Source organism: Onychomys torridus, chromosome 16 (assembly GCF_903995425.1).
Source record: "Onychomys torridus chromosome 16, mOncTor1.1, whole genome shotgun sequence".
Classification (NCBI taxonomy): Eukaryota; Metazoa; Chordata; class Mammalia; order Rodentia; family Cricetidae; genus Onychomys; species Onychomys torridus.
Window position 1 is genome coordinate 2,583,602 of NC_050458.1, and position 16,383 is coordinate 2,599,984.

General features: G+C 38.5%; 1 protein-coding gene across 4 annotated transcripts in view; it reads right to left on the reverse strand.

Moving 5' to 3' along the window:
• Stk3 (serine/threonine kinase 3) overlaps nucleotides 1–16,383 on the reverse strand; it is a 250,777-nt gene that overhangs the window by 188,931 nt on the left and 45,463 nt on the right. The window contains exon 3 of one of the 4 annotated variants that reach the window (XM_036208146.1): nucleotides 3,284–3,332. The exons of the other annotated variants lie outside the window; for them this stretch is intronic. Coding sequence (XP_036064039.1) covers nucleotides 3,284–3,332 — 49 coding nt within the window. The remainder of the gene's footprint in view (nucleotides 1–3,283; nucleotides 3,333–16,383) is intronic. 4 annotated transcript variants of the gene reach the window in all.

Here is a 16,383-nt window from a genome sequence, read left to right on the forward strand (position 1 = left end):
TTCACTATTACACCACATGTCAATACACATATGCATGCTGCTTATAATCCCTTGATTCTCAAAGAAAAGTGACAGTATACTGTGAAAATAGTTCGTAGGCAGACATATAAAATCTTTTCCCACGTGAAAAAAGAGATCACAAAACAACAACAAAAAAGCACTTAATACGTAAGAAGTTGGAGATCCAGTATGAACTGTATCTATTTCACAAAGAGAAAGCATGCAGCAAATGACTGGAAAGACGAACATGAATTAGACCAGGAACACATGGGCAGATAGAAACCCCCAGAAAAGCACATTATGGAATACAAGTCCACATATATCAAAAGACATCTATTATCAGAAATAATATAACAGCAAGGCAAATTAAATCATAAGAATTTGGTATGCTTTATAGAAAAAACTTGTTTAAGGAAGCCCGTAATTAATAACAACATGGTAAATAGATTTTAAATGCTATAAATCAAGTGTTCAAATCAAAGCTGCTATGAACAATACACTAATTCTAAGGCTAGTGGATCTTTGGACATTTGAATAGCCAGTGCCTAATTTTACTGAAGAAACTCTTACTGTGTCTAAAATGTAACAATACTTCAAAGGACTGATGGTGAATGCTAGAACTCTGTCCTTAGGTCTGTAGTTCTCTACACATCTCTATCGCAACCTATCTGATGGGTAAATTCATGACATGAAGTCATTAGACATTCCCTCCAATCTACAGCAGATAATACAATGGTGGCAATACCAAGACATACAAGCAGGCTTTGTGTGCCAGGTGCTGCTCTGACAGTTCATCCACTTGGGTGTTCTCTTTAAAAACACTCAATGAAGTAGAGTAGTCTTAAGTCACTCGGTGCAGATGAAGAAACTAAGTCACAAAGAAGTTAAAACACTTCCCCATGTTCACAGTAAGTACATAGCATACGCGTGATTTCAACCTAAGAATTCTGGTCCAGATTTCATGTTTTTGACAACTATAGGTCAGACCTATAAGACCGGTATTTTCTGTCTCCAAAATCGACTTTTACTTCTTTTTGACTCCACTTTTCTTGTGAAAAAAAGGATTAACAACAGTTTTTGTAGTTGTCAAATCTTCTTAGGACAATGAAACACTATAGCATGATGTGAACTATTCAGAAGAGCACCTGACACATTACAAGCACTGTGTGAGCTGTTTTCACAGTATCTACCAAAGGACAAGCATCAATGTCATGGCCGGCAGAGCTCACCACGCAGGACAGCCTTGATGCAGCAGCCTCTGTCACTCTAAAGACATGATGATCAAAGAAAACTGGACTTCCCCATTGTTTCCTTCACAAAATAATACATCTACCACAAGCCTCCAGAGAAAACATACATATCACACTGAATTCTAAACTCTTCAGTCTTGAATTTCCTCTCCACTAGCCTCACTCCCCTAAACTAGACTACTATCACAGAAACAGTTCATCCTGGTAAAGACAGATTCTAAAATGTTCTCTAATAGAACAAAATAAATATTACCTGTGTTTTGAGACAGAAAATTTACCTGGTAATTATCATCTGTGTAGACAAATTTCTGTTTCGGCTTTGTTTGTTTTGTTTTTTGAGACAGGGTGTCTCTGTGTAATAGACCTGGCAGTCTTGAAACTTGCTCTGCAGAACCTCGAACTCACAGAGATCCGCCTGACTCTGCTTCCCAAGTTCTGGGATTAAAGGGGTGTGCCACCACCACCCAGTGACAAATTTCAAACAGAGGACAGCTGAGTTATGAAGACTAAAAGCCCCACAGGGATCACTGGTCCAAGAACTGATTCTCCTTTTCTGTAGTAACAACTTTTGTACAGACTCGATCGTGTACTTCTAGTAAGATTTCTCAAAGGATGAAAAGAACTGCTAGAAGAGGATCCTAGCATGCATACATGTGCTCAACTGTAATAGAGTAACAGATTTCTCTGCAAAGTGCTTAGATGTGGGCTGGAGACTCAGTGGTTAACAGCAGTTGCTGTTCTTCCAGAGGACCTGGCACCCACTTGGTAACTAACCATTTGTAACTCCAGTTCCAAGAGAACCAATTCCCTCTTCTGGCCTGCACAGGCACTCACATGGTATTCCACACACATACATATAGGCAAAACATTCATATACATAAAACAAAATAAATGGATCTTTTTTCATGAAATTCATTTAATGTTTCCTGAGAATAAAAGTAGATAGAATAGGCATATCACAACTGAGGCGGAGACAGAATAACACTGACTCTAATACAAAACCAAACCTGAAGGTATTTATTTAGCTGCTCGACTCCCCTCTAAGACTCCATAAATTGAGCAGGGGAGAAATAAAGACAGAGAATGGGAACCAAGGGCAGAGGAAGAGAAGGAAACAAGGGAGGAAGGGCGAGGGCAATGGAGGGAAGAGAAGAAGGATGAGAGGAAGAAAGGGGGATGAAGAGGAGGGCAGAGAGCAGATGAAGGGAGGAGGATTCAGAAAACAAAAAATAACTTGAAAAAAGAAAATGATTCTCACAACAATTTGAAAAGCATTTGCATGCATGTATCAGCATCACTATGCTATGGGAATGGAATAATAAGAATAAATTCTTGCAAACTAAAATCTAACTGCTAAGTACACAGTCAATTAATAGAGTCAGAAAATATAGTACAATAAACAATCACTCACTTCCTTCTAACAAAGGCAAGTGATAAAAAGAGACAAATACCTTCTTGGTGTGCACATATATGTGTATATAGATATATATGGAGATACATATCAATTTCATACATGTATCAGTTGGATTAAACACAAATCATCATCTAATGAAGAAAACAGGAAAAATTATCAAAGAAACTTTTTCCAACGGTAAAGAAACACAGTGTTCATGCTGAAAGAATTTACTGTACCCTGAGCATAACTACTAAAAAGGATTTAAATTAAGCCCAGTCTTCTACTCTTATTATATACTTTGTTCGTGTGAAATATCAGAAACATAGGGAAAAAGAAACAAAAGCCCCAAAACTTCCAGGGGCAGTGAGACTCACAAATAAGTAAGACACTGACAGATACCACATTACATTAGCAATACTAGATTCTAGAAGATAATGGAACGAAGTCTCACAATTTTAAGAGAAAAAATGTAACTTTTATTTAAAATTTGCATAGGCTAACTACCAACCAAATTAAAGATAGTTTCAAATATGCAAGAACTCAAATAATGAACCTCTTGTTGCATAAAGAAGACAGTTTGGTTAGAATAAAAAGCAAGGGGAAAACAGGAAATATGTAAGAAAATGGTGGCACTGACCCAGGAATCCAGTGGGAAGAAAGCCCAAGGTTGCAGCTGTACCGCAGACCTAAAAGGCAACGAGCCTACATTAGAACAGGAAGTCAAGAAGCTCCAAGAAAGACTCCTCAAGAAAGTACCCACACATTTTGAGAAACAGACACAGTGAGAAGCAAACAGGAAGACTTTAGAAAACCACAAAGATGGCACGCATAGCTTTGGTCACCATGGGAAAACAAGCAGGAAAATCTCAAGCAAAAACAATAACAGAGGCCATCAAGTATATGGCAACGATCCTAAGGAACTGATTAAGAAAGGAAAATCCATCTAAACCAGATGCTGAGACCATTCTCCTTGGGTGAGCTAGGGGTTACACTGGCCTTTAGAGACAGAAACAGAATTTTAATACCCTTATTTCCTTTCCTAAGCTACTTTCTACCCCCTCATCTGATCCATTCATTCTTCAAGTCTCCAATTCTTTAAGTATTTACTGAACATCCTACTTGCTAAGCACTGTTCAGAAGCTAGAGATAAAACAATGACCAAAATAAGCCACAAAGTGTGCTCTGTGGAATGGACTCAATGATTTACTCTCTTGAAAATCTGCTAAGCAACTATTTTTCTCTGAACTATATCAAGCTAAACATTTCTCCCTTTCTGTTTTTTAAGAACACTTAACTCTTTACTGTAGTGGGTAGCCATCCCAGCCTTGGCCTGGAAGTTCCAACCCCCATTGAGGCTTCAGTAATGGTCACACCCACAAGGCAGGGCTGAGGGAGGAAGCTGAAGACCCAGGATTGAGAGGAGAGGCTTCTCTTGGTTCCAGAACCCTGGACGCTGGAGGTAGACCGAGCAGAGTTCTCCAGAGAACACCGCCGGACTGCACTATACCTTTGCCAGACCCTGCAACCTATCCCTTCATTTATAAGTTACCCCACAAAATAAACCTCCCTTTTAACTACTTTGAGCGGCCTTAATAATTAAACCAATACTTTATAGAACTGCACTTATCATTTTACATTACCATCTAAGATGTAAAGAATATAAAAACATTTATTAGTATCATTTACACCTCCAGTGAAGTGTACTAGCCTCTACCAATAAATGTGTTCAAAGCATTCCATTCAATTGACAGACTTGCAAAGTACCATAAAACATTATTAATAACTTAACAGATGAGGAAGCTGAATTCCTTTCCAATTAGTTATCTTCCCAGGTCACCAGTCTAGTTCATAGAAAAATTAACACTTAAATCCATCATGTTGACGGTCTGCAATCATTTTATATATATATATATATGAATGAAAATAAGTAGCCAAAACAAAAATGAGCTTAAAGCTGAGAGAATAACCATGGGAAACTTGTTAGAATGTTTCCAAGCACAGGATAAACCTCTAAGATACAGATGTCAAAGATTCCACATGTCAAAGCACAGCTCTAATCACATATGGATCATCTTCAAAACCTCTAATCCAAACTGTAAACTCATCTTTAAAAAGCTTCAATTTCACAGCAATACATGTTTAAGATGCATAAATGTTTAGAGATGCTAAATGGTACTTAATATAACTGGTTATTTTTAAATTCCTTCAAAAGGAACTTTCTAATATTAATTGCATAAATATGTTAAATTACTTTTTAAATGAAAAATAAATAATAATGCTTACATTAAGTTGCACTTACAACAGAACACAGCTCTTGTTTGTGAGGCAAAGGAGGTCTAGATTAAAGCTTTCAAGGTAGACATTTTTAAACAAATTTTTTAGCAAAGAGTTAAACCCAAAAATACTACATAACTTCCACAACAGTCAGAGAACCAATACAACACACCCTGGTGTTTCACATATACCAAAGTTAATAGCATGCCACATTTTTTTGGTGGACTTCCTTTGACATAGTCATATTTAATAATTTCCATTATTATACCAAACTGTAATATCCATGCAAATTACAACCTATCCTTATAACAACATCAAATAGATGGGTATTTATTTTATATTCACAGGAAGAACAGTCAATTGATCTTGTCAATTCAATAAACATTTATTAAAGACTTGCTGGATGTATCTCTTCTAGGGACTTCAAATATTTCCTATAAGAATATATTAAAATTCCTGGGGAAGGCACCCATAAGTACCCTTCTCCCAAACATGAAAAGAAACTAATTAAATGTGATTTCCAAGTATGTGACAAAATAGCTGGGCTAACTAAAGAGAAGAGTCACCAAACCTAAAAGACAGTATGAAAATACTGAGCAAAAATTAAAAAAAAAAAAAATTACTAAATAAGTGTGATATCAAAATTCTGTGATTTGTTTACAAAGCCAACCTCAAAATTCCGGAATTTAAGTCATATGTACAACCTCCCTCCTCCAATAATTATAAACTAAAGGATTCAAATAACACTGACCAGTGACTTCAGTAATGCCTCAGAATCAGGCAAAAAGTGTCACCCACCAGAACACAGGAGTATCACTCACACCCGAGTTCTGCTTGTCACTACTGCTAGGGGATGTCCTGTATGTTGTGAATATACGTTGCTGTGATTGATTGAAAAATAAAACACTGATTGGTCAGTAGCCAGGCAGGAAGGGTAGTGTAGGCGGGAGAGAGGAGAATACTGGGAGGTAGAAAGCTGAGGCACAGAGACGCTGCCAGCTGCCATGAGGAGAAGCATGATGTAAGATACCGGTAAGCCACAAGCTACATGGCAACTTATAGATTAATAGAAATGGGTTAATTTAAGATATAAGAACAGATAGCAAGAAGCCTGCCACAGCCATACAGTTTATAAGTAATGTAAGTCTCTGTGTGTTTACTTGGGGGACGCAAAGGGGAGAGATTTGTCCTGACTGCCGGCAGGCCAGGACACAGGAAAACTTCAGCTACACACTACCATTAACTTCCAGGCACACTCACTGCCATCTGATGACTGGGGCCTGCCTTGTGTCAAGATCAACACTAAACTGATAATTCCCACCTTACAACTCACCCCCAATTATAATCACAGGGAGACACCTAATTAACACCAAGCTTCATCCTATGCTTTGATCTTTTTTGTATGTTTCCCAAAGAAAAAGTGCAAATCAAGTTTTGAAGATTCTTGTTAATATCTATGCTCACAATCAGATAACTCCTAACTTTTTAGGAGCAAACTGTCAAACATGTCACATAAATTGATCAAAATGGCCAAGAAGGACAACAAAGGCAAAGGATGGCACAAAGAGAGGAAGTTAGACACACTCAGCTTGCCTACTAGTCAGAGCAGGCACGCGACAGTCAGGCTGCAATAGCTGTCACCCACTGCTCTCCTTCAAGAACTATGCTGACAGTTATCAGATATCCTGCATATCAGGTATTTACATTACAATTCATAACAGTAAGTAGCAAAATAACAGTTATGAAGTAGCAACGAAAATAACTTTATGGATGGGGTCAGCACCACACGAGGTGTAACTGAAGGGTGAGAGCAGTAGGAAGGTTGAGAAGCACTGCTCTAGAAGATTTAATCTAACTAATCAAGGGACTGCTGTGTAGTTACAAACTGCTTAAGAATAAAGGTCATTTTCAAGTAAGATATCATGTTTAGTTGTTGTTTGGTTGATTGGCTGTTGACAATCCCGCTATGCAGCTCAGAATTCTCCTGCCTCAGCTTCCTGCACATGGTAGAACTATAAGAATAAGAAAAGAGAGTTTTAAGCTAGAAATTTATGGATGAAAAGTATGCAAATTCACCAAGCCAGGAAATTGAGAAGACAAGGTAACAGAAGACATCAAATGGCTCAAGATGAGTCCAATCTCTGCCCTACCAACCTGCTCTCATTTATAGGACAGTATTCCATAGCATACGACTGAACAGCGGCAGGTTGTCAAACAGGAGGGAGGCAAGATAGAAAGTGCTTATTCCACAGGCCAGATAAACACAAACTTCAATGTTTCTTAGAAGGCATGTCATTTAAGTTAGGTTTGCTTTTTCTTGTCCTTTTATTTTCAAATTTTCAAAGCAATACTTGATCAAATCTTTAAATCAATAACTTCAATTCCAAAAATAAGCACAATGCCAGGAAACACATTAGAACCTCCCAAGTCTCTGCTGGACAAACAAGCTACAACAAAAACCACAAGCTCTACTGTCAACTTGCTAAACAACCGCTTAGTTCTAATCTCTTTTTTAAAGAAAAAGGTATTGTTTTGAGAAGCTCATCTGCGAATACTGTGTTTATATCATTTCCACCCACCCCCTCTCCAACTCCTCCTGTGCCCTCCCCCACTCACTCTCAAATTCTCAAATGCATCACCTCTTCTTCTATAATTATTACTGTCACACATTTATATGTTTCTTCTTTATACTAAACTTGCTATCCATGAAGTCAGTCAAGGTGAAGAAACAGAGGTACTCACCTTCCTATTCCCCTGAGTAAGACTACTACTAAAATAGTTGTAACCCTTAGTACTTGGCAATCAAGTGAACATCGTCTAAATCAGAATACACCACAGCTATGTAAGAGCACTCATCTGTGAGTCACAGGAGCACCAATATGACCTGCTTCTCAACACATACTTGACTGTTTTTATTCACACTTTTAAGATAATCACAGAAATAGGAAATTCAATGATCATGCATTGAATTTTAGTTCTCAGATTAGTCTTCAGGTTTATAAAGTTTAAGCTATAATGAAGTTTTATATCCACATGCTATATATGAATTCATTTTTGTGAATACAAACATAGGAAAAGCCATTTCAAAGGCATACCAGACAAACATGCATGACAGGGCCAATTGAATAAACCAGTATCTATGAAATCTACACTCAAAACAAACCCAAAATACAAGGTAAGGCCTTCTTGGATCAAGATTAAAACTTTTAAAATTATTTAAAAGATTAAGAGAAAGAGGCCAGAGGGATGGCTCAAAAGTTAAGAGCACTGGCTGCTCTTGCAGAGGACCTGGGTCTAGTTCTCAGCAACCAGGCTCACAACCTTCTGTAACTATAGTCTCAAGGGATCTGACATCACCTTCTGACCTCTTCACACACCAGACACACACACACAGTATACCTACATACGCGCAGGCAAACACTCATATGCATGTTGTGGGAATTCATTTTGTTCTGCCAATGACCTTTAGGCTATCTGTCCCGATGGGCATGGTCCTTTCTGGGTATGTGACCAGTTAAAACTGAGGAAGGGGCACGCTGGCTCTCTCTTGGGTAATCGGAAACCGGACAGTTGGTTCCCTTCACCCCTGGGCACAACGGAGAACAATGACAGCGGTTTACTTTGTTCTGTATCTGGGAGTGTAGTATCCCCATTTAATATCTTAATAAGTCCTTGATACCCTTTAACAGGCTCTCATGGGATCACATAACAAGCGGCACGCAGCGTGAACTCAGCCTGATGGCCAAGGGCTAGTCCGCTGTAGCCTCCCTCTCGCCTGCCCTCAGCCTTCATGGCTGGTGGTGGGCTTCCCACGCCCCACTGAGCCCTGAGCATTCCCAACTGGAATCCCTGAGAGCACCTGTCCGCCCCGAGCCCCTGCGAGCCCACATGCCAGACAAGCAGCCCCGATTGGCTCTGGTAGGCGAGCCCAGGTGCTGAAGCAGGTGTCCAGCCCCAATCCACCCCACCGCCTTCTAAGCGCCCACCCTCCAAGCAGAATAGCCCGCTAGTGGCAGCACCGTGCCCTGCCCATGGAGGCCAGCAGCTGGTGCCACACGGCTATGGAAAAGCTGCCTACCCTGCCCTGCAGTTGGTCTGCCCTCCTAGCTCAGCTAAGCCTGGACAGATTTTTTACATGCCTGCTCCTAATTTGGAACAGCACCTATAATAGGCTGACTTACAGCATACAAGTCACCCCAACCCCTCGGCCCAGGTGCATCATATGTATGTGCTCTACAGCCAGACCATGCAGTCCAGCAGTATGCTTGAGCCAGCCATTTTCGCATGCTCTCCCCCTCCCGCATATAGATTCTGCCCCGCTTCAGCACGGGGTCAGAGGCTAAGAATTCTCAGCTGCTTTCTCTAAAAAAATTGGTCCAGCATAGTTCCTGTAAGTTTTGCTTAGAACTCACAGGTCAGTCGACTTTGGGAACACCAAGCCAGAGCCAAGCTACAGTGTTCCAGAACCTGCTCTGGTGCCACACCTTGGACACCTGCTGGCCAAACATCGTTATTACAACCTAAAATCCTTGCACAAACCAGCCATCCAAATCTGCCTGGTTAACGAAGAGCTTTACAGGTAGGACAATCTTCTAAGGATTTTAGCTGAGGTAAATTACTTAATAGCTTTAAACTTTAAACTGATAAACAATTAAATAAATAAATAGTTTTTTTTTACAAATTTGTAAACTTCTTCCAAGCCAATGGCAGGTAACACCACAATGCAGGGAATTAGACACCTGCTTATTTCTGTTATGGATGGCATGCTAGAAGAGATAAACAACCTAGTTGGGATATACACATTTTTAGCTATAATTGCTATTAGGCTGACAATTCATATCATATCCTTTAAAAATGGTTTAATAACAGTGCCGAAGATGAAAAACTGACTGAAATGAAGCTGACTTTGCAAAGTGGTAATGAGAAACTAACAGACAAAATACATTGCATGGAGAATGGTTATGATAAATTGGCAGACAGAACATTGGTTCTGGAAGGTAATAAGCATGCCATACAGATAATCTCAAAGGATAACAAAGTAGCGTTGATGAATAAGATAAAATCTTTGGAATTATATATAAATCATTAGAACAAGAAACTGACCAATTTAATGAAGGCTTTGGAAGCATTCACTGTTCAAGAGGTTCAGACATACAGAAGGCAGTTACACATAGATTTTAAGCCTTAGAAGAACTTGTTAAAACTGATTTAAAAAAAAAAAAAAAAAAAAAAAAAAAAAAAAAAAAAGAGCATTAAGGCACAGACGAAATAAGTTAGAGGGGAATTAACCATACCGGTACCTTACAGAGTTAGAGGTAAGCTGCTAGGGTGGTCAGCACACCTGCTATGATTTATCCTGTTACTGTTTGTGAAAGGCCAGCAAATAACAATTATCCTGAAGGATTTGCAGATTGCAAATGGAAACCTACACATGAGAGATTTAAAAGATATTAGGAAGCAAGAGTTTCCTATGGTATGCATTCAGCATATATATGAGGCAGATGCTGAATATGTAGTTCTCTAAGAATAGAATCACTTCAAATGACTGGAATCAATTACTCTCAGCAGTATTAGAATATGGTCCTCAGATACAATGGAAAAGCTGGTTGAAAGAAGAAGCTAAGGCCCTTGAACAAGGTAAGATTAGAAGTCTCAAGATTTCCTAAAATCATATTCTTGGAGAGGGCCATTATGCTGATATAAATAATCAGGCTACCTTTGATGAATACACCTTGTCCCTATGCTGTATGGCAGCCTTAAATGCTTGGGATCAGATTTAAGAATCAGGAAAAAGAACTGAGCCATTTACTAAAGTCATACAAGGCTCAAAAGAACCCTTCGCTGACTTTTTCCAAAGACTGACTAAAGCTGTAAATAACATAATATCAGATCAAGAAGTTAGATGAGTACTAGCTGAAACTTTGGCTTTTGAAAATGCTAATTTAGAATGCAAAAAGGTAATTGCACCTTTAAAAGTCAGATCGACACCATAGAAGAATTAATCCAACATACAGTCAATACTGAGTCTCATAATTATAGTGATGAGGCTTAGATAGGAGAGGTGATTTCCAAAAGTCTGAATAAAAGTGTCAAATGTTTTAATTGTGGCAAACAAAGCCATCTAAAGAGAAATTGTATACAAGACGTTCCTAGAAACAATCTTTTCTTCTAGGAATGATCAAAATAGAAGGCCCCAACCTGAATTATGCAGATGAGGCAAAGGCTGACACTGAACCAATGAATGCTGGTCAACAACAGACAAACAAGGCAATCTTTTATCCTCGCACAGGTCCCCAAGTCAAACATGGTCCAGTCACTCCCAGTCACTGTGGAGGAAACTCCTCCCCACAACAATTAGAGAATCCAATGCCTATTGTAAAAACCATACTGCTCTAGATGATAGAATAGCTTTGGGAGATGAATCAAAAATTCCAGGGGGAACCATAAAATGAATAGTTTGGCAACTTCTATAAATGATCAGACCAAAGCTAAGGGTACAGATAAGTAACATTACAATTGAGGGCTTGCTGGTAACATTACAATTGAGGGCTTGCTGGACATAGGGGTGGATGTGACTATAATTACACCAGAATCATGGCATCCAAATTGGCCTCTCCAGGAGGTAGATGTTCAGTTCTTGGGGATTGGAACCCTATCTCAGGTAAAACAAAGCATGAGATGACTTCAATGCATAGGGCTAGAAAGGCAGAGAGGAAAGTTGAGGCCATATGTGGCTAAGAGAGCAGTGAATCTATAGGGTCGTGATCTGTTACAGCAATGTAATACCCAGATAAATATTCCTCCAATCTCAGAAGTGGATCATAAACCAATTCATGTTTCTGGGAAGAATATTATAAGAAGTCACTGAACATTCAGTTTGTACAAAAACAGGGCACAACAGCTGCTGATCTCTCCGAGGTACCAACAGGCCCACCTTTAAAATGGTTAAATGACAAACCTGTCTGGGTTGGGCAGTGACCTATGACCTCAGAGGAACTGCAGGCCTTAGAACAGCTGGATCAGGAGCAACTAAATGCTTGATATATTGAAGAATCTACCAGCCCTTGGAATTCTCCTCTATTTGTTATTAAAAAAAAATCTGGAAAACAAAGAATGCTGATAGATATGAGAGCCATAAATAAAGTAATTCAGCTGATGGGCTTTCTACAGTCTGGAATACCCTCACCTTCTATGTAATCTATAGAATAGCCTATTACAGTTATTGACTTAAAAGATTTTTTTCTTCACTATACCTTTACAAGAAAAAGATAGAGAAAAATTTGCCTTCACAGTATCTACTTAAGAGATATCAATAAAAGATTCTCCCACAGGGAATGTTAAATAGCCCCAATGTGTGCCAATATTTTGTGCAAAGACTGTTGGAAATAATTCGTTTACAGTTTCCACAATCTAGAATTTACCATAAATGGATCATATTTTATTAGCTGATTCAAAGGTAGATACTTTAGAAAAAATGTTCAAGGAAATAAAGAAAGTTTTGCCTCACTGGGGGTTACAAATTGCTCCTGAAAAAAATACAAAGAAAAGATTCTATGAATTACTTAGGATATAAATAAACAGGTCTATAAAAAATTCAACCTCAAAATGTACAAATCAGGAGAAATCAATTGTGGACTCTTAATGAGTTTCAAGAATTGCTAGGTGACATTTTCAATTTACAGTCCACTACTGAGATAAAAACTGATTGAGTAATTTGTTCAAAACCTTGGATGGTGATGAGGACTTAAATAGTCCAAGAGAAAATTGGCTTTGGTGGAAAAGAAATTACAGGAGGCACATGCGGATCTAGAGCTTAACTACATTCTGATCACATTACCCTCTATGTATTCCCCTACAGGGTTTTTAATGTGGAGGGAAGATACTACATCGGAAGGGATATTTCTATCACATAAACAGAGTAAGAAATTAAAGACATTGTGGGAAAGATTTCTGATTTGATTTTCAAAGGAAAATTAAGACTTCATCAATTGACAGGAAAGGACCCAGCAGAAATCATAGTACCTTTAACTAATGAGGAAATTTTCTCTTTATGGACAGAAAATGAATATTGGCAAAGAGCCTGCAGTAATTTTGGGAGAGAGATTAACAACAGTTATCCCAAAAGCAAGAGACTTAAATTCACAAAAAGAACCAGTTGGGTACTTCCTCACATTGTATGGAGAACACCAATCTCTGTAGTCCCTACATTCTATACTGGTGCAAATAAATCAGAAAAGGCAGGACATAAATCAGGAGATTTAAGTAAAGTGGTTCAAAGCCCTTATGATTCTGTACAAAGTCAGAATTGCATGCCATTCTTATGGTACTAATGGATTTTACAGAAACTCTCAATATAGTTACTAATTCTCAATATGCTGAAAGAGTTGTTTTACATATTGAAACCACGGAGTTTATTCCTGATAAAACAGAATTAACTTTGTTATTTATACAAACACAGGAAACAGTCAGAAATAGGAATAGGAATCATCTCATTCATATATATATATATATAATACATCATATTCCTTATGGATCTGCCAGGCCCTCTAGCACAAGGCAATGATGAAATTGGTCAGTTATTAATAAGAAATGTGCTGAAGGCCTCAGAATTTCATTAAAAAAAAAAAACCACCTCAATAGCAAAAGTTTGAAAAAGGATTTTTTCATCACTTGGCAACAACCCAAGGAAACTGTGAAAAAAAAGTCCTTCTTGTTCCTTCTATAACCAAACTCCATTACCTGCAGGAAGTAACTCTAAAGGTATACAGAGAAATGAAATTTGGCAAATGGATGTGTTTCATTTTGCAGAATTTAGAAAATTAAAACACACCATACAATAGATACATTTTTCGGTATTTCAATGGGCACCTGCTTTGAGTATGAAAAGGCTGATTCTACAATTACACACCTATTAGAAGTCATGGCCATCACGAGTATACCTGTACAAATTGAGACTGACAATGCTCCAGCATATTTGTCTAGTAAAATGAAACAGGTTTGTGGTATTATGTTCCCAAAAAATATTGTGCAGACTAATAAACTTATCTGGGGTCAGAGGACAGGACGGCCACAATATTAAACATGAGAATAGCACCCACCTTCAATCCTAGCATCCCAGAGACAGAAGTACCTCTGGATCTCTGAGTTCAAGGCCACATTAGAAACAGCCAGGCATGGTGACACACGCCTTTAATCCCAGAAACCCAGCCTTTAATCCCAGGGAGTGATAGCAGAAAGTAGAAAGATATATAAGGCGTGAAGACCAGAAACTAGAAGCATTTGGCTGGTTAAGCATGGTCTTTGGAGCAACACAGTTCAGCTGAGATTCATGTGGATGAGGAGTCAGAAGCTTCCAGTCTAAGGAAATAAGACCAGCTGAGGAACTGGCAAGGTGAGGAAGCTGTGGCTTGTTCTATCTCTCTGATCTTCCAGCATTCACCCCAATAACTGGCCTCAGGTTTGTTCTTATTAATAATATCTGTTAAGATTCCTGCTACACAGGTTTTTGCATATAATAATATAAAGCATATTACAGGCATACCACACAATCATACAGGACAAGCGGTTGTAAAAAGATCTAATTGCGCTTTAAAGAAAATGCTTAATAAACTAAAGGGAGAACTAAGACCCCTAGAGATAAACTGCATAGTGCCTTATTAACCTTGAATTTTCTAAATGCTAATGAGAAAAGGAACAACAGCAGAAGAAAGACATTGGACGACAGAAAAAACGACTTAGTGAAATCAACCTGTGTACTTCAAAGATGTGTTGACCTCAAAATGAAAACCAATGTGCTACATTGGAGAAGGGGTTTCGCTTTTGTTTCTATGGGAGAAGAAAAGCTACAGATACCATCAAAATTAATATAGGTTCTATTTGAACAGGAGAGACCTCTTAATAAGGAGAAGAGATAGCTCATCCACCAATGTGACAACTCTACAAGTCAAAAGGAAAACCCACCAAATATGGGTCAGGGCAGATTTCTATTTTTGTCTTTACAGGAAAATAGAAATATCCATTTTCAAGAAGTCAAAAGACCTTGAACATTTAGATGTCTAAGGAAGAAGGGAAAGCTACTCAGTGTAGATGAATGGTGTTATTAAATAAGAAACACAGAGCCAAATACAGAGTTAAAAGCCAAGAGGCCAGAGCAAAAGCTTAAAACCTCCTTACCCTTCCTGCCACTGCTGTCCTTCCCTCAGCAAGAGCTCTACTTCCTGTGTGTCTGTATTTTTATAGACTTTCTGTTCTGCCTTCTCATTGGTTGTAAACTCAACCACATGACCTCCTTGTCACTGCCTGTCTGTACAGACCTCCAGGTCTTCTATGGTTGGTATTGAGATTAAAGGCGTGTGTCTCCATGCTGGCTGTGTCCTTGAACGCACAGAGATCTGCCTGTCATGTGATCTGGATTAAAGGTGTATGCCACCACCACCTGGCTTCTGCTATGGCTTGCTATTAGCTCTGACCCTAAGGCTACTTTATTTATTAACATACAAATAAAATCACATTTCAGTAAAAATAAAATATCACCATAATTGAGAAAAAAAATTATCAAGCAAAGAAAAATCTGACTAATGGCACCAGTATTATCTACAGTGTAAAATCTCACTACCTAAACATTGATATCTCTTTACTTCTTAGAAAAGTTATAGTCCCAACTCAATTAAAAATTACAGCTGGATTTGGGGTTAGAGCATGGCCTTCTCCTTTTCTAAATCCAAGCATATTGTTGAAAGACAAATTTAGAGTTTCTGTCTCATATCAAAAGAGCCACCTGATGTGGGACAGAAGAAAACCAAATTCTAGGGACTATTGCTATTACAAATCTTTCTCCTCATACTTATTTTTGATTCTTTAGAACCTTTCTTTAGATATATTAGTATCTTAAAATTTACACTTTCTGTCTTGATATTAATAATGTTTAAGTTTTCCACAGGGAACAGTAAATTTTTCCTAACAGATATCACTCTGAAGTCTCCAGAAGGAAGAAGGGGCCCCACAACAACAATTCTACCTGGTTCATAATGATGCCACTGAGCTGTTAAACATCACTTAAAGATCAGCTTTGGACAGCAAACTGCTCAGGATGGTTCCAAGGTGGCTAGCTGAGATGGTCCACCATCTTACACTTCTAGCCATAACTTTGGATAAGCTTTACCCATTACTCTGAGACTGGCTACAATTGTTACAGCTAGTCCTCATGAGACTTAACCATTGTTCTAGTTTTGTACAGGATCCCACAGAGATACCATCGCCCCGAACAGCAGGAAACAATTCTAAGAAAATGACACCCCCCTCTCACAACAGGTTTTTGTTTTCTCAGGGTTAGCAATAATTTTCATTTGTTAGGAGTCGGTTATAAGCTGTTATAGGGTTGGGGGCAGAACAATAAAGTTAGATCAGGAATCTCATTTGGAATAGAAAAAATGGGACAGGTAGGATAGGAAATAAAGTAGATTA